The 20,031-nt window shown below is 43.7% G+C and overlaps 1 protein-coding gene across 1 annotated transcript; it reads left to right on the forward strand.

Moving 5' to 3' along the window:
- Window positions 1-8,593: 8,593 nt before the first annotated feature.
- On the forward strand, window positions 8,594-13,681 carry LOC132504399 (uncharacterized). The gene is given in 1 exon segment (XM_060121765.1): window positions 8,594-13,681. A coding segment is annotated over 1 exon segment (5,088 nt).
- Window positions 13,682-20,031: the final 6,350 nt, after the last annotated feature.

The following is a 20,031-nucleotide window of genomic DNA, read 5'->3' on the forward strand; positions in this document are numbered from 1 at the left end:
CCCAACACAGCCAAATAAATTAATTAATTAAATAAATTTAAAAAACCCACAGTGTTTGAGTGTGAAGCCTCATTGTAGTCTAGATGGATCTGTGTAGTGATGTGAAGAAAAAAATCTGTTACAAGAAAGTTCATTAGAGTTAATGAGACCATTATAAGCATCTGCAAAAATCACATGATTTCTCTCTTATTTCAGCTATAGGTGTGAAATATTAACAGACTTCCAAAAATCAAACCTCTTCGTATTTCCAGGTAAATACTTCTTGGTTGTGGTGGCTTACTCTTTTAATACATTCATTTTATTTTAACTTTTCATTTTGAAATAATTATAGAGTCACAGGAAGTTGCAAAGACAGTACAAAGTGGTCCCAAATTCCTTTCACCCAGTTTCCCTCAATGGTTACAGTTTATATTAACTATAAAACAGTATCAAAATCAGAAAAATTGACCTTGTTACAATAGGCAATGTGTAGTTTTGTCTCTCTCTTGTTACTTTCATAGTATTGTTTTGGTGATTTTTTTATTGTGGTAAAATATAACCTAACAAAAAATTATCCTTTTAACTGTGTTTAATTGTACAGTTCAGTGGTGTTAAGCACCTTCACAATGTTGTATAACCATCACTACTATCCATTTCCCATACTTTTTCACCATCCCTAACAGAAGCTCTGTACCCATTAAAGAATAACTCCCATTTCTCCTTCCCTGCTGCCCCTGGTAACCATTGTTCTACTTTCTGCCTCAGTGAATTTGCCTATTCTACGTCTTTTAATGTGTTCTTGATTTCAATTTACAGTTTTGCATGAATGTCCCTATTTGTATAGTTTGATCATTTTGGTGCTTTACCAGCAACTCTGTGTAGCTGAGAGCGTCACAAATACACACATTGGGGAAAAGAAGATGTTGGTCAAAGTGCTACAGACTTCCAGGTTATAAGGATGAAAAACATCCTGGGAATCTAATGTACAGCAAGGTGACTATAATTCACAATACCATATTATATACTTGAAAGTTTCCAAGAGAATAGATTTTAAATGCTCTCACCGCCACCACATCATGGTAATTATGTGAGGTGACGGATATGTTAATCTGATTGTGACAATCATTCACAATAGAAAAGTGTACCAAATCACCAGGTTGCACACCTTAAACTTACACAATCTTATATTGTCAATTATATTTCAATAAAGCTGGGGACAAAAAGGTAGAAGCAGTTGAAGGCCCAAACCAAGCCACTGACTTTATTTCCTCCTCCCATGGAAGATACAGACCCCTCCCTTCTCAATCAGGAAGCCCAATTACATTGATCGATATTAGACCTTTTTGAAACAGGCAAAAGGAAGAAATGTCGCATTCCCTTTTATAGACTTGGAATCAAATGTAAGACTGCTTAGCTTTACAGAGGAAGTGACTGTTCTCTTAGCCAGCCCTGGAAATGGTTTAAAGATGAGACTTCACATTAAATACAAACAAATAGTATATAATAAAGGATAGTTTATTTAATTGACTCTGTTATCTTTATCAGGAATCATTAGTGCCTTGATTGTTTGGTAGATTTCATAAAATAATCTGTGCTTTTCTTTATTCTTTGCTTAGGCAATATTCTTTCTAGCCTTTTTATGACTCCTAATGAGGATAGTAAGTTATAACATGAGACTAGATTTTCCAAAATGTGTTCCAATAGATGTTGCGGGGAGGAAAAAAGAAATTTTCTGTGGCCAAATACATTTGGGACAAATTGGATTAAACTAATTTAAACGAGTTTTTTTGCTACACGATTTCTCAAACCTTTAATATGCCATGTGTGGTATGACTCTCCAGGCCATGTAGCATGTAGTGTTTCCAAAACTAATTTTTCTGTAGAATTCCTTTTTCAGGGCCAACTTATAAGCAAGGTGCCAACAGAACACACTTTAAGGAAATCAAAATTAAGAAGAAAAGAAGCAACAAAGGCATGTTATGTAATTTGTTGAACATCAGTGGGCTTGAGTAAGTTGACAGACTTCAGCTGTAACATATGTCAATCTGGTATATTAAGGAATGTGTTAGTTTTCAAATACAGTAGATGATTAGGGCATACTGCCAACAGAGAGTTGGCAGTACTGTCAATGATTAGTAATGAAGTAAAGAACGAGCCGGTGCATTCATTATACGGATGCAAAACCATTTGGAGTTTTCTTAGGAGTATAATAAAGCTGCATTATTGCTTAGAACTTGTGAGAAGATTTAAAACAGAAGAAGTTGTCTTGGACCTCAGTAAAAGGACTCGAGGAGCGATATCACCAATAAGTGAAGTAAAAATTTTGTATTAAGAGAATAATTGTGCTGTCACCCAAAAAACAGTCCTTAAAGATATATATGTGTGTGTATGTATATATATCCACATACAGTTGACCCTTAAACAACACGGGTTTGAACTGCATGAGTCCACTTATACGCAGGGATTTTTCAATAGATGTGTACTACAGTACCACACTATGGCACAGTTAGTTGAATCTGCTGGTGCGGAACCACAGATACAGAGGGCCGACCATAAAGTTATATGCAGGTTGTCGATTGCATGAGGGTCGGCTCCCCTAATGTCTGTGTTGTTCAGGGGTCAAATGGATGTAGAGAAAGAGAGAGAGACTGATTTTTAAGGCACTGGCTCACGTAATGGTGGAGGCTGGCAAGTTCAAAATCTGCAGGACAGGCCAGCAGACCAGAGATCCAGGGAAGAGTTGATGTTGCAACTTGAGTCTGAAGGCAGAGTGTAAGCAGAATTTTCTCTTCCTGGGGGAGGTCAGTCTTTCTTCTCTTAAGGTCTTCAATGGATTGGGGATGAGGCCCACCTCATTGTGGAAGGTCATCTGCTTTACTCAAAGTCTGTTGATTCAAATTCTCATCTCATCTAAAAAATACTTTGACAACAATATCTAGACTAATGTTTGACCAAATATCAGGGTATTGTGACCTACCGAGTTGACATATAAAACTAACCATTACAGTGACCTATGATATAAACTATCAAAATTATGTAAGCTTAAAATTATCTGTGTCAACTTCATGTTGGGTCCCTAAAATATCTTAAAACTTAATAAATCCATTAGCAAAAATATTCTGTGAATCAGCCAACTCTTCTCTTGAAGTCATTTAGACCAGGGGGTCACCAAAAATGGCCTGTGGCCTTGTTTTTGTATAGCCTGGGAACTAAGAATGGTTTTTGCATTTTTAAATCATTGGGAAAAAATCAAAAGTAGAATAATAGTTCATGGCTCATGAAAATATCATGAATTTCAAATTTCAGTGTCCATCACTAAAGTCTTATTGGAACGCGGTTCCTTCACTTATGAATTGTCTATGGCTGTTTTGTACTATGCTGACAAAGTTAAGTAGTCGTAACAAAGACCATACGGCTCCCAAGGCCTAAAATATTTACCATGTGACCCTTTAAACAGAAAACCCTGTTAACCCCTGTTGTAAACAAACAACTAAGAGAAAGAAATTTTAATATGTTACTGGATTGAATTGGCATCCGATTACAGGCTGAAGAAGACATGTGGAAGATGAGTAGGTATAATGGGTTATTTGCAACAGCAAAGGATGATCTACCTTCTGTAGAATAGTTAAACCCCACATAACGACATTAATGATATGAATTCTATGTTTTTTCTTTGGGTAGAGCAGGAGGGACAGTTTCCCTCAGTTAGCAGCTGGTATATATCCTACATTTTCGTGATCCATTCATCTGTTGATGGACACTTAGGTTCTTTCCATACCTTGGCCTTTGTGAACACTGCTGCAATTTTCATGGGAGTGCAGATATCTCTTTGATATCCTATTTTCATTTCCTTTGGAAATATACCCAGCCTTCCTGGCCACCTGAGATAGCAGTTTCCTCACAAGTCAAGCAAAACCCTCTCTTGGGCAGGGTCTCCTAGACTCAGAGCCACAGGTCTATCAGATTTCCAGCCACCATAGTGGCTCTAATCACACTAACTTAATTCTTTCTGAAGTTGGGACACAAAGGTTGTTTGCCTTTCTGGGTCTCTTAAAAGTACCAGGTAGAATGCATTTGTTAAAATGAATTCATATTTATTTTGCTTTGAGCAATTTGGGACCACTGAGATAATTTGGAGTTCTAAAGTTTAGAATCCCTTTCTACAAACTTTTAAGTATTTGGACACCCCAGAAAGAATGATTCCCTTGTCATATCTCTTAGAGCTAACAATGAAAAGTTTGAATGGGCCAGAGATGAATATTCAAATAAATAAGAGCATTTTTCGAATTCTAGCCTCTATTGGTTTCATATGGCAATAGCACCCATCTGATGTGGCCAACCCGGAGGGAGCTGAGTCACAGACAGGCTGCCTCACAAACAGATGACTAACACACCAGGCACTGGTACCCACAAAAGGGGGGTGGGTAGCGGAGTTGAGAGGGAGGAAAAGGGGGGGAGGGGCACTCAGAGCCCAAGCAGGCAACCTTAAGATTATTGCCAACTGACACGTCTAGGAAGTCTTTTCGGATCGGCCTTTTTGCCACCATTTCACTGGACCTGGAAACCAGCACGATCCCAGGCTGTTTGTTCTACCTGAGTGTTAAATGGGGTCTCTGGCCACACTTGCATGTGATATCAGGAAATACTGACCAGGATTAAATTACAGGGCTCCTTTTTCTCTACTACAGAGAATAGAGATTCAAGTTCAAGGTCTCGTTTATGACCTTTGATGAGTCCTTTAGTGGGTGGTCTCAGTTTTCTCATCTGTGAACTGGAAACAATAAGGAGATGGATGGCAGTCTTAGCATATTCAGCTCTTTGCATGACACCTTCAGAGACACCTGGACAAATTGAACTGTGCTGAGGAGAGTTGGCCAGGATGATGAGGGGGAGGGAAATCCATACATTTTTGAAGAAAACGGGCATGGGCAACCTGAATACAAAAACACTTCGGAGGGCAAGATAATTGTCTTTATTCTAAGAACTCTTATGTGGAAAAGATAGTAAGTTCAAAAACTTGGGCCAAGGTGGGCCAAAGGGTGGAAGTGACAAGATTCATATCAAGGAAGATTTTTTTCAGTAGTCAGAGGTATTTTTTAAATGGTGTGCTCTGCTTGTGTGATGGTGAATTTCTTTTTACTAGAGGAATCTAAATAGAGGATGAACAACCACTTATAAGTGCCTTTGGGCTTCAAATGGCAGAAGCAATTGGAACACAGTAAAGTTGTCTTCAACTTGGAAATTCTAATTCTCTATACCTGTCCTGATTATTTTATTAAAAAATGAACTAATGGATGAGAAAAAACATTGGAAAGACTTAGATTTATGGATGTCAGAGATGTCACAGATACAGTGATGACAACAGGAGTAGCAAGAGGGCCTTTCAAAGCTTGTGTTCCTATAATGGTGCCGGCATGCTGTCAAAGGTGAGTGGCTAAAAGTACACTCTGTTCAGTGAGAGGAAGAGAGCTGAAGCTTTTAACCACAAGAAGGAAATGGTTTCAACTTTTCCTTGATCTCCACCCATTTGTATTTGATGGATTTGTTGGATGAAGAAATGGAAGGTTAAGATGGGATTAGGGGAAGGAAAGAACAACTAACGTTCATTCAAATCAACGACTAGTGTTAGAGCTGCCTTATAAAGAGAGAGGAACTGTGGCTCTTGTCTTTGCCCTTTTGCCCCATGGTGAGCAGTCATGGGACTCACCAATATGTCCCACAGAGGGTGACAGTGAAGGGTGTCTGCATGATGGGGACGGAGCTGCAGACCCACTCTTTCTGAGCAACTCACACTTAGAATTTCCTGCTCAGTGTCAATGAAACGGAGACCAAGAAGTCATCCTACAGAAGGTTCGGTGCATGACAATGCTTAGACTATATTAACTCTTGGGTATGCAGCCTTGCACATGTTAGTTTTCAAGTAAATGTCATGCATTTTATACACAGGGTATAAAATATTAGCACACACTTTAGTGCTGGAAGTATTTTTTGTTCTATCAGATTTATTCACCGTTAAGTAAGCCATGTGTCACCAACCTTGTCCTGCAAACAGTTCCCATTCACCACAGAATGGTGAGTACACTCAGAATTACTCGGTGGGGGCATTCTTGAGGAAACTGACATCTCATTTATATTAAATCCAATGTTTCTTCTACTTTAATAGTTCAGACTGTCCCTCCTTAATGGTCAGCTGGATAACTGCACTTATTTGGATTACCTAGAAGAGTATATCTTTCTTGGCAAGGCACCCAGAGTTGGTGGTGGCCTCAATGAAATCTTCAACAGGTTTTTATTCTGATGATGATTAAGGGTGTGACCTAATGTTCTGTCTAACCACTTGAGTATGAGGCCAAACTATTAAATATGATTTCCGAGAACTCCTTAGAGGCAACAACTTTAAACAGAGTAGGAAGGAAAGGAGCCCCAGAGATATATAAAGAACTCTGTTCTGCTCAGGAAATAATGACCATCAACTGCAGAAATCCAAGAAAAAGCCTCAAGACTGAACCAGAGATGAACAAAAAGAGTTGATAATAAGGCAAAGGGTTAAAGCAGCCTTCATTAGTATTTTCCAAATGAGGCTATACATGGGCAGGAAGTGGTTTAAGACTGTTCGGGAACCCGAATCTATGAAAAATCAGAGTGAGGAAATAGGGAATATTCATTTAAAATAAAGTAAATCATGAAAAGGGAATTCTTTTCTTTATTCATAAATTTATTTATTTATGGCTGCATTGGGTCTTCGTTGCTGTGCACAGGCTTTCTCTAGTTGCAGCGAGCGGGGGCTACTCTTCTGCGGTGCGCAGGCTTCTCATTGCCGTGGCTTCTCTTGTTGCAGAGCATGGGCTCCAGGGCACTTGGGCTTCAGCCGCTGTGGCTCGCAGGCTCTAGAGCGCAGGCGCAGTAGTTGTGGCACACGGGCTTAGTTGCTCTACGGCACATGGCATCTTCCTGGACCAGGGCTCGAACCCGTGTCCCCTGCATTGGCAGGCAGATTCTCAACCACTGCGCCACCAGGGAAGCCCTGAAAAGGGAATTCTAATCCCTCTCTTCTGTGACCACTTGGAGTCCTCCTCCTTAAGAGCAGACATAAATACTACATTATCTAATAGAATGTGTGAGGGATGGAGAGGCAGATGAGAACAGAAAATTATTGTAAAGTGCTTCCCGATGGCATAGAGATACACTTTATCATCCACTTGTGTGAGCCTGAGGCTACAGTGAGGGCTGGGCGTACAGTTTACACCATCCCTAAAGCAGTCTGCCTGTGACATGGGACAGCCTTGGAAGCTTTTAGCTCCCAGTTGGTCTCCCAGTGGAAAATAGCTCCCCGAGGTCACCCAAGGAGGACTCTCCGGAAACTGCCTTAGTTCACAGGCTAAGTCCACTCCAGCTCCCCTCCCTTCAGGAGCAGCTCATCCTGTAGCTCACCCCCACTCCTCTTCCCCAGGAGGAAAAGAAATGCAAGCGCTCCAAGCTGAAGTTAGGACATGGTGAGTAATATAGAGATGGACTGGGAATGAGTGAAATCCCATAGAATTTTTCTCTGTCTCAAGACTTTTCTCCTCCTGTGAGCTGGCGAGGCAATTCTCTGATGTCATGACTGCAAACACCCAGCATTTGATACTCCAGAAGGGAAGCAATGGGGAAGGTGGAGCATGGAAATCAGGAGTCCAGCCAAAACATCCCAAAATAAGAAAGACTCTGTGGGACTCGAGAGACATTGTTCCAGCTAATGATTAAGAACTCTCCAGACAATAGGGGCTTCTTAGACAATGGGTGAATTTCCAGGATGTCCGGCCCCCTTCCGAGAAGGAGGGAGATAACAAAATGTAAAAAAGGTGTCTGTCAAAGACCAATCAGGCAGCTGGGGAGAAGGAGGGAGATAACAAAATGTAAAAAAGGTGTCTGTCAAAGACCAATCAGGCAGCTGGGGACAAGTTCCCTCTCTGGTCCGAGCCTAAGCCGGGACCAATCAGCAGGAGAACACAACCAAATCTATAATTTACATACGGGGAAGTGGGAACCTATAAAACTGACATATTCGCGCCCAAAAGGGTTCCTTCTTCGACCTCCTGCGTGAGGACCAAGGAACCCCGGTGCACCGGCCTTCAATAAACCTCTTGCGTTTTGCATCGACTTCCGACTCTTGTTGTTTCCTGGGCGAGTCGAAACTCCTAGGAGACCGTGCAGGTCTAACATTTGGGGGCTCGTCCGGGATTCCACTCGCCCCGGACCACAAGAACATCGGGAGTTGGAGGTACCAGGTAAGCTCGAGCTTGATTGTCTGTTTGTCCCTTGTTCTTTGTGGGCCATTATCGGAGGAAAGCCGTAAGAATCGGCTTATTATGGAATCTGTATCGGACCTCTGGCTAGGCAGACGTGCTAATAGCCGGCGTCCATGAGCCCTAGGGGACGCCCTGGTGGCTCATCTGGAAGGAGAGGCAAACTCTGTCTCCCCTTCACTCGGTTTCGGCAGTTCCCTTGGTGATAACTGCCATCTGAAGAAGTTTCGGTTTTGAAGCGAGCTCGCGGTGGCCCATGCGTATATGTGTTTCATGGAGTTTTAACTGTTTCTGTATTGTGGTCTATTCTTTTTCTCTGACGGACGACAATGGGACAAACTGTGACGACTCCTCTTTCCCTTACCCTAAGCCATTGGACCGAAGTTCGGGCCAGAGCCCATAATTTTTCGGTAGAGGTGAAGAAAGGAAAGTGGCAGACTTTGTGTGCCTCTGAATGGCCAACATTTCAGATAGGATGGCCCCCCGAAGGATCCTTTTTATTAGACAAGATTAAGCTGCTGAAGTCTAAGATATTTAATATAGATCCCCACGGACATCCAGACCAAGTACCATATGTCTTGGTCTGGGAATATTTAATTCTCTCCCCACCTCCGTGGGTCCGGCCCTTTGTTTCCTCAACAGGTACGTCCGCGCACACATCAGCAGCGTCGGAGATATTAGCCTTAAAGAAAAACCCCAACACGGAAAAGCTACCTGACGCCCTGGATCCACCGAAGGCGATTTATCCTGACCCGCAGTCCGATTTGCTTCTTTTGGATTCCCCACCCCCTTATCCTCCGGCCCCAAATCCCCTACCACCTAGAGGACCCCCAGCTCCACTGCCCTCGGCACCAAGGGAACCATCCATGATGGAAGAAGAAAGGGGTCCCTCAGCGGGCACTAGGAGCCGGAGGGCTATCTCCCCGGACTCCACTGCCCTACCTCTTAGAGAGTATGGCCCCCCCGACGGCCAAGGGAATAGACCTCTCCAATATTGGCCCTTTTCCTCTGCAGATCTTTATAATTGGAAAATGCATAACCCAACTTTTTCCGAAAATCCACAGGCCCTTACCGCTTTAATAGAATCTCTTGTTTTCTCCCACCAGCCCACATGGGATGATTGTCAGCAGCTGCTTCAGACTCTCCTAACGACTGAGGAGAGGCAACGGGTTCTTTTAGAAGCCAGAAAAAATGTATTAGGCGCCAATGGGCAACCTACCCAGCTGCCTAACGAGATTGATGTTGGTTTCCCACTCGTCAGGCCAAACTGGGATTTCAATGCCCCGGAAGGTAGGGAGCGCCTGAAAATGTATCGCCAGGCTCTGGTGGCGGGTCTCCATGGAGTGGCCAGACGGCCCACTAATTTGGCTAAGGTAAGGGAAGTAACTCAGGGGCCCCAGGAATCGCCAACTGTGTTCCTGGAACGTTTAATGGAAGCCTTTAGACGCTTTACCCCTTATGATCCAACTTCGGAGGAACATAGGGCTACTATAGCAATGGCTTTCATTGATCAAGCGGCCCCTGATATTAGGAAGAAATTACAGAGGCTAGATGGCTTGCAGGGATTTTCGCTTCAGGAGTTAGTAAAAGAGGCAGATAAAGTATATAACAAAAGAGAAACAGAGGAAGAGAAGGAAGAAAGAAAGCAGAAAGAGCAGGCAGCCCGTGAAAGAAGACGAGATAAGAGACAAGAGAGGAATTTAAGTAAGATACTGGCCACTGTGGTTGGAGGAAGAAATATAGGGGATAGAAATGGGCAGGAAGGGCGAACGGCAGACAGAAGGCGACCATTAGACAAGGACCAATGTGCCTACTGTAAAGAAAAAGGACATTGGGCGAGAGAATGCCCTAAGAAAAAGAATGGAGGAAGGCCAACCAGAAACAAAATCTTAACATTGGAAGAAGACGACTAGGAAAGTCAGGGCTCGAACCCTCTCCCCGAGCCCCGGGTAACTCTTAAAGTGGAGGGGGAACCTGTTCAATTTTTGGTAGATACCGGAGCCCAGCACTCCGTCCTTCTCCACTCAAAAGGTCCTATCTCAGCTAAAAGGTCATGGGTACAAGGAGCCACTGGGAATAAACAATATTCATGGACCACACGAAGGACAGTAGATCTTGGGATTGGACGAATAACCCATTCATTTTTGATTATTCCGGAATGCCCCTATCCTTTGCTGGGAAGAGATTTACTCTCCAAAGTAGGGGCTCAAATCCACTTTCAGCCAGAAGGTTCCACCATAACTGATAATAAAGGAAGGTTACTTCAAATATTGACTATGAAATTAGAAGATGAATATAAATTATACGAGCAGCCTTCATCCTCACGAGTTAATGTTACAGATTGGGTAACTCGGTTCCCTCAAGCCTGGGCAGAAACTGCCGGAATGGGGATGGCCAAAAATCGGCCCCCGGTGCTAGTGTAACTCAAGGCAACTGTCACCCCAATAATGGTCCGTCAATACCCCATGAGTAGAGAAGCCAAAGACGGTATCCGTCCCCATATACAGAGGCTACTAGACTTGGGCATCTTAATAAGATGTCAATCAGCATGGAACACCCCTCTCCTGCCGGTAAAGAAACCAGGAACAAATGATTATCGGCCGGTGCAGGATCTACGAGAGGTAAACAAACGGGTGGCAGATCTCCACCCCACAGTTCCAAACCCTTACAACCTCCTGAGCACTCTTCCACCTCAGCATACGTGGTATACTGTTTTGGACCTTAAAGATGCTTTTTTCTGTTTAAGACTCTCTCCCCTGAGCCAACCCTACTTTGCCTTCGAATGGAAAGATCCAACATCGGGAATGTCTGGTCAGCTGACATGGACACGGCTACCTCAGGGATTCAAGAACTCCCCGACCATCTTTGATGAAGCCCTCCATCAGGATTTGGCATTATATAGAGAATCAAATCCCCAGGTAACATTACTCCAATACGTTGATGATATTTTATTAGCTGCTGAGACCCAAGAAGATTGTATCAAGGGTACTGAAAAACTGTTAACGGAACTTGGAACCCTGGGATATAGAGCCTCAGCCAAGAAAGCACAAATATGCCAACAACAGGTCAGTTACCTGGGGTATCTATTAAAAGGGGGGCAAAGATGGCTCACGGAGAGCAGAAAGGATACGGTGGCCCAAATTCCGGCTCCCAAAAACGCCAGGCAGGTTAGAGAATTTTTGGGGACGGCCGGATTCTGTAGACTATGGATTCCAGGGTTTGCTGAGCTGGCAGCCCCATTGTACCCCCTAACCAAAAACAGCACTCCTTTCGTTTGGGGCGATAAGGAACAACGGGCTTTTGACCAAATCAAACGAGCTTTACTTTCAGCTCCAGCCCTAGGACTGCCAGATGTAACCAAACCTTTTCATTTATATGTGGCCGAAAATAAGGGCATTGCAAAAGGAGTATTGACTCAGAAATTGGGTCCCTGGAATCGCCCAGTTGCTTATTTGTCAAAAAAATTGGACCCTGTGGCATCAGGATGGCCCACCTGTTTAAAGATAATCGCTGCAGTGGCCGTTCTAGTCAAAGATGCTGACAAACTAACTTTAGGACAAAATCTAACGATAACAGCTCCTCATGCCCTGGAAAATGTAGTCCGTCAACCACCGGATAGGTGGCTAACTAATGCCAGGATGACCCATTACCAAACCCTGTTGCTAAACTCAGATCGCATCAAGTTTGCTCCAGCCACAGGACTCAATCCAGCCACCTTGCTACCTGATCCTGACTTGGAAGGCTCCACCATCATACATGATTGTCAGGAAGTACTGGCCGCAGCACACGGCAGTAGGCCAGATCTGATGGACCTGCCCCTCCCTGATGCTGATTTCACCTGGTTCACGGATGGGAGCAGTTTCCTGGAGGAAGGTAAGCGTCGAACTGGGGCAGCCGTGGTAGACGGAAAACAAGTCATATGGGCAGCGGCGCTACCACAAGGGACCTCAGCCCAACGAGCTGAATTAATTGCCCTGACGAGGGCATTAGAGATGGCAGAGAATAAAAAAGTAAACATCTACACAGACAGTAGATATGCGTTTGCTACCGCTCATATCCACGGTGCCATTTACCAACAGAGAGGGCTACTAACTTCAGGTGGCAAAGAAATTAAAAACAAAGACGAAATCATGGCTTTGTTGACTGCACTCATGCTTCCTACTAAAGTCAGTATCATCCACTGCCCTGGACATCAAAAAGGAAATACCCCAATAATTAGGGGAAATAATATGGCTGACCAAGTGGCCCGAGAAATAGCATCGGGAGAAGTCATTCTAGGACTGTCAGATAAAGTTCCTGAAAAACCAGGCCGTGATGAAGAAATCATCCCGGCCACAACAAAAGGAACTTTGTCCCCTCAGCAAGCAGAATCCATGTTACAACAGATGCACAGATGGACACATTTGGGGACTAAAAAGATGGTAGCCTTGTTACAAAAAGCCGGGTACGAAACCCCTGGAATGACAAAATTAGCTGAACAAATTGTGCAGGAATGCGTCCCATGTCAACAGGTAAATGCTCAAAAAGGGAAACTTGAAACTGGAAAGAGACTCAGGGGGGACCGCCCAGGAACTTACTGGGAGGTGGACTTTACTGAAGTGCGTCCTGGAAGGTACGGTAATAAATACCTTTTAGTTTTTGTAGACACTTTTTCAGGATGGATAGAGGCTTTCCCAACAAAGAAAGAAACAGCTGCTGTAGTAGCCAAGAAGATTTTAGAAGAAATTTTTCCTCGATTTGGAGCACCAAAGGTAATAGGGTCTGATAATGGTCCAGCCTTCGTCGCCCAGGTAAGTCAGGATGTGGCCAGATATTTGGGGACTGATTGGAAATTACATTGTGCATATAGACCCCAGAGTTCAGGTCAGGTAGAAAGAATGAATAGAACTCTAAAAGAGACCCTAACCAAATTGTCCTTGGAGACTGGCGGTACAGATTGGACGGTGCTCCTTCCTTTAGCCCTGTTCCGGGTTAGGAATACACCTTCCCGGTACCATCTTACTCCTTTTGAGGTGCTATACGGGGCCCCACCTCCCCTTCTCACCTTAGGAGAAGAAATAAAACCAGACTGTCAAAATAACACTGACTTGTATGCTAGGCTATTGGGACTCCAACTGGTCCAAAAGGAGATATGGTCCCAACTCGCCGAGGCCTACCAACCGGGAACACCGGGAGAAACTCATCCTTTCCAAGTCGGGGACTCCGTATACGTCCGTCGGCATCGAACCCAGACGTTGGAACCTCGATGGAAAGGACCATACACCGTCCTCCTAACCACCCCAACGGCCATAAAAGTGGACGGCATCGCTGCCTGGATCCATGCTTCACACGTGAAAGCTGCACCAGCGGCGGCATCATCAGGATGGCAGGCCCAAAGAACCGACAACCCGCTCAAACTCAAGCTTCTACGAACCTAAGACTTATAATTTTGGTTTTACTGCCTTTACTGACTGTAAGTGATTTTAGCCCTCACCTGCCCCAACGTCTAACTTGGCAGGTAATTTCTCAAACTGGAGATATAACCTGGTCCATTAGCCATACTGCCCCTCCCTGGACCTGGTGGCCAGACCTTTTTCCTGATGTCTGTAAACTGGCCATAGGAGCTCCCTTTTGGGATCTAGAGAGTTATTATGATCAGCATAATGCTCCGTCCCAACTTCTAACTAAAGCTGATTACTCCGGAGAGGGTTGTAAAAACCAGGTCCGAAGAAGTTGGCTCAGAACCCTCTCCTTCTATGTATGCCCCGGGTTCCATCGCCCCCGATCCCTGAATTATAAATCCCTGAAAATTTATATTGCCAAAACTGGGGATGTGAAACCACAGGAGATACTTATTGGAGACCCACCTCAACTTGGGATTTTATTACAGTAACAGCCAACTACACTCATACTTCTTATAGGGGTCCCCGACCCATCGCCCCCGAATGTTCAGGATGGTGCCACCCCCTCAAAATTTCCTTTAGTAATCCTGGAAAAAGAGATAAAAAAATGGGTAAATGGCCACTCATGGGGCATTAGATTTTACAAGAATGGATATGATTTGGGAATATTAATGACCCTTAAGCTAAAGATTGAGACTCCTGCTCCTATATCAATAGGCCCAAATCCCGTACTTGGCCCCCCTTTGCTTCCCCCGGCCCCTTCAGCTACGTCAACAAAGAATGAGACTAATGAAACCTCTGGATCCAAAGAACCCACAGTTAAGCCTGGGACTCCACAGGATAGGATGCTTTCTTTGGTGCAGGCAGCCTTTACGGTCCTTAATGCTACAAACCCGGAGGCTACAAAATCATGTTGGCTCTGTTATGCTGCCCCTCCCCCTTATTATGATGCTATAGGATATAGTTCTAATTATACTAATGTCAGCTCCCCGGACCATTGTCGATGGAAACAGAAAGGGAACAGTAAATTAACTCTGTCTTCGGTTTCTGGAAATGGTACTTGTATAGGAACACCTCCCCAGTCCCATCGACACCTTTGTCATGATTTCAGCCTCCCTTCAGGCTCGGGATATCTTGTACCTCCCCAAGATGGATGGTGGGCATGTAACACGGGGCTCACCCCTTGTGTCTCTCTAGAGGTTCTCAACAATTCAGCTGATTTTTGTGTGCTAGTGCAATTAGTTCCTAGACTTAGCTATCATTCAGATTCGTCCTTCTTAGATGAATACGAGGGAAAAACAAGAAGGAAGAGAGAACCTGTAACCCTCACATTGGCTGTCCTTCTAGGACTAGGAATATCTGCCGGGATAGGAACAGGAACCACAGCCCTCATACAACAACCCCAGTATTATGCAAGTTTAAGACAGGCTGTAGACATCGACCTTCGAGCATTAGAAAGTTCCATAACTCAACTAAAGGAATCACTCACCTCACTTTCAGAAATGGTGTTGCAGAATAGAAGAGGCCTAGATTTGCTGTTTCTTAAAGAAGGGGGATTATGCGCCGCTCTAAAAGAAGAATGTTGCTTTTATATTGATCATTCAGGAACCATTACCAAAACCATGGATAAACTAAGGGAACGCTTAGATAAAAGGCAAAGGGAGAGAGAAAACGAAAAAGGATGGTTTCAATCATGGTTTGATAAGTCCCCCTGGTTTACCACCTTAATCTCTACTCTGTTGGGACCTCTTATTGTTTTATTGTTGATTTTAACTTTTGGACCATGTGTTCTAAATCGCTTGATAGCATTTATTAGAGAACGTATCAGTACTGTACAAGTTCTAATGTTAAGACAACAGTACCAAAGTTTACGAACAGAAGGTTGAGATTCCATGATTGGAATCAATAGTCACAAGAAAAAGGGGGGAATGTGGGACTCGAGAGACATTGTTCCAGCTAATGATTAAGAACTCTCCAGACAATAGGGGCTTCTTAGACAATGGGTGAATTTCCAGGATGTCCGGCCCCCTTCCGAGAAGGAGGGAGATAACAAAATGTAAAAAAGGTGTCTGTCAAAGACCAATCAGGCAGCTGGGGAGAAGGAGGGAGATAACAAAATGTAAAAAAGGTGTCTGTCAAAGACCAATCAGGCAGCTGGGGACAAGTTCCCTCTCTGGTCCGAGCCTAAGCCGGGACCAATCAGCAGGAGAACACAACCAAATCTATAATTTACATACGGGGAAGTGGGAACCTATAAAACTGACATATTCGCGCCCAAAAGGGTTCCTTCTTCGACCTCCTGCGTGAGGACCAAGGAACCCCGGTGCACCGGCCTTCAATAAACCTCTTGCGTTTTGCATCGACTTCCGACTCTTGTTGTTTCCTGGGCGAGTCGAAACTCCTAGGAGACCGTGCAGGTCTAACAACTCCCCGCCTGCCCTGAATCACTCTGAGGAGCAAGTGGTTATCAACACCTTGGGAAGCCCTAGCAGCTTCCATCCCAGAGGTCCTGGCAATAATCTCCTTGGTAAATCCAGGGCTAGTCAACAGTTCAGAGAGTGCTTGCTCCAAGTTGCTGGGCTAGGCCATGCAGAATACACAGCTATGAAAAACGACATCTCAAGGCTATAAGTGTTAAGTAAGAAGGATGATACAGGAGTCTGTGAGTTCTCAGAGCGGGAGAAAACCAATGACAAACTCTTGAGTATCTGTCCTTCCATTTCAGGCTAAGCGCGTGCTCCAGTGACCTCTAGCTTTGGCCTTGTCCCAAAGGCTTTAGGTAGGGACACAAGCCCAGTCTACATTATGGAAACCAGGATTGTGTTATGACAATGGCAGTGACTAACTAAAGGAGCGGGGAATCAGCCAAGTGAGCACATTCTATTTACTGATTTTTTTTTTTTGCGGCACGTGGGCCTCTCACTGCTGTGGCCTCTCCCGCTGCGGAGCACAGGCTCCGGACGCGCAGGCTCAGCGGCCATGGCTCACGGGCACTGCCGCTCCGCAGCATGTGGGATCCTCCTGGACCGGGGCACGAACCCGTGTCCCCTGCATCGGCAGGCGGACTCTCAACCACTGCACCACCAGGGAAGCCCTATTTACAGATTCTTAAATGGGCCACCTACCTTTTTTTTTTTTTCTATGAATCTATTAATGTTTTCAGGACCATAGAAGCAATTCAGCAATGGAAAAGACAACTGTAATTTATTACCTAACTCTCTGCCTAAGTTTTGGGCTAGGATGGGAGAAAAGAAAATATAGATTTTTGGGGGAACTTTATGATCTAATTTGGAACTTATGATCTAGTTTGGAACATCAGATGAACGTACAAAATGACTTGATTCTTGGGGAGTGAGGTGGGGATGTGTCAGTGTCAGAGGCGAGACGGGTTAGTGAGCCTGTAATGACACAGAGAAGAAGGGCTTAGGTTAGACATATGAGGTTGGGTTGCATTTGGGGTCTGGGTGTCTGGCAAGGGCAAAGGCAGAGAATTTTGGGGTGTGGAGCACAGAGTGATCCACCTAACAAGAATAGAAGACTTGGTAGTGAGGAGTAATCAGAAAAAGAGACGGGAAGTACAGGAGTAAGGGCATGGTTTTGAAGTCAGATTTGAATCCCAGCTCTGTTTCATTGTAGCTGTGTGATCTTGAGCAAGTTAGTTAACCTACGAATCTCAGTTTCCTCATCTGTAAGATGGAGCTGTATACTTTATCAGGTTTTAAGGATTAAAAGAGACAACTCCATACCTGGACTTAGAAGGTTTAAACAAACACTAGCTCTTACACTTTTTTAGTCTCTATGAGCGTAGGGACTATCTGTCCTATCTGTCATTGTTTTCTAACACAGCGCATAGTAAACTGTCAATACATGGTTCTGAATAAATAAATGAGTGAATGAACAGAAGATATGAAAGAGCAAAGTAGCCTAAGTGAGCATACCCATAAGGTCACCAGAAGTACCAAATTTCTTTAAATCAATTGCCACATTTATTTAGATAGAATTTCCTCCTTTGGAGTATTTCCTCCTTGGGTCATGGGAAAAGCAAACACACAAAACACAGAGAACCTGATATCTCATTGATGGCATTAAAAAGAGGATTATCCAGGGCTTCCCTGGTGGCGCAGTGGTTGAGAGTCCACCTGCCGATGCAGGGGACACGGGTTGATGCCCCGGTCCGGGAAGATCCCACATGCCGCGGAGCGGCTGGGCCCGTGAGCCATGGCCGCTGAGCCTGCGCGTCCGGAGCCTGTGCTCTGCAACTGGAGAGGCCACAACAGTGAGAGGCTCGCGTACCGCAAAAAAAAAAAAAAAAAAAAAAGAGGATTATCCAAAAGAATAATGCATGGTAACATTATCATGTTCAAATAAATCCAATTATTTATTTGTAAAAGTTCAATGAGTGTTCAGGTTTCTCTATAGCAAAGCAACAAATATCTCTGTCCATTATATAAAACCCTAGCTCATTTGTTCAGGTGCACAATAGAGAGAGCTATGGCACAATTTGAAGAACAGTATTTCTTCAACTGATAAATGATGCGTATACAATTCCGATTAGCCACAATAGCCAAAAAAAAAAAAAAAATCTGATATTCAATTTAGCAGGTTAGTTTATTGTAATATAAATTAATTGGAATTTTAAATCTGACTCTGCATGCACCTGGAATATTGTATGTTGTGTCTGACTGAAAGAGATAAACGGATTTGGCTGGGAGGCCAAGAGAGGAAGGTTAATAATATTATCGTCACACTCATTGAGCGCTTGCTTCCGATGTGTGATATCTCATAATCCTCACAGTTCCAGGGATTAGGGCAGGTAATCTTGGAGGTCCATTTTGGAATTCTGTCTCCCGCAAGCCCTCAATATGATCCATGTGTCTTATTCATATCTCCCAATGTGCCTTCATATCTCCCAGCATCTTTCACAGAGAATCCTCTTCTAAGAGTAAGTTCACTTTGCTTGCATTGTTCAGACAACTGCTTAGCTCAGTTCTCTTCTTTATTTGGCCTGCACGCACATAGCTAAAGTCTTTTTAACTCAAGTGAATCTTTAAAGTATGTCCCAGACCCAGTGTTAAGAGAATTGAAATCACAATAACATGGCAAATTCTTGCTATTTTACCTGATCTCATTGTTAATTACAAAATTATGCAGAATGAGTCTTCAAACTTACAATGACGTCAGCTTACATCCCGTCTACTGCTGTTCCACGGGCCCAAAACTCTTTCAATAGATACAAATTGGAACAGGAATTGGAAAAACTTTTGCCCTTTGTGTAGCCGGTTTTCCAGAGAAGTATTTTTCACTGACACGGTGGAAATCTAGACAGGCTTCTCCCTCAGGATCATCATAAGAGTGTGGAAATATCAATCAGCGCTAAATACAGTCCAAGATTTTATGTTTTCTGGTTTTTACAAACTGTCAGTTTTGATTCTCATTGAGCAACAAGCAGTTTCGTTCTTTATTGGAATAAACAGGGCGAGTAACAATTCCTTCTTTCCAAGTGCTGGATCTTTCCATTCATTTAAACTAAAAAAATATTTCTGGTATGCCTATAAGAGGCAAGAATGTAGGACGCGGAGTATGCATTAGAAAAGATTTGCAATGCCTCCCTCAGGTCATTTCCCTGAGGTGATCAGACTATCTGTGTTTTGTTTTCTATTTAAACCTTTGCAAACACAAATTGGATACAAATTCTCTTGTGGTGGAATTGGAAGATACCTTAAGAAATGAATAAATTAAGAATTGACATTCCTGACTAAATCTTCATTTTAAAGCAAACAAACCTAGCATCATGTCTCTGAGCAAAGAGCTTACATATAATGAGCCTGGATACCACCACCCCACCCCCACCCCCGCCCCCCTCTGAAGCCTGAGGCTCTGCCATGGGGTCAAGGGACTGTGGGTAGAGGATGTTCTGTAGGTAGATGATGATGGTAGAGAATCAGTCGCTGACACTCAGGATGGGGATGTGAGCACAGCTGAGGCCATAAGCTTAGGTCTTTTCCTCATCCGATTGAAGGGCACATCTCATTCCCTTCTGTCAAGAGTACCATGTTTTAAAGGCTCCATTTGAGGCTCCCTTGCTCTAAACTGGAGAACAATCACAAAGGAAGGGATTTGTTTTTTTCTCTTTTTACAACACTTCAGGAGGCTTTCCCTCCAGCATATCCTAGAACCAATATCCTAGAGCCTCTGAGTAGAAATAGATTTTTTCCACCATTTTTTCTGTACATGTTATGGAAATTCTTTAGCCTGATCACAGATCTTCACATCCCAGCCAGTATATTCAATTGATGGGTTGGTGGTTTTAGAAATCAGTCCTGATCACCCATCATAATTCCCTGGGATTTCTTTCTCGTTTTATTCAGCGATTTAGTGAGATTACT

Source organism: Lagenorhynchus albirostris, chromosome 14 (genome assembly GCF_949774975.1).
Source record: "Lagenorhynchus albirostris chromosome 14, mLagAlb1.1, whole genome shotgun sequence".
Classification (NCBI taxonomy): Eukaryota; Metazoa; Chordata; class Mammalia; order Artiodactyla; family Delphinidae; genus Lagenorhynchus; species Lagenorhynchus albirostris.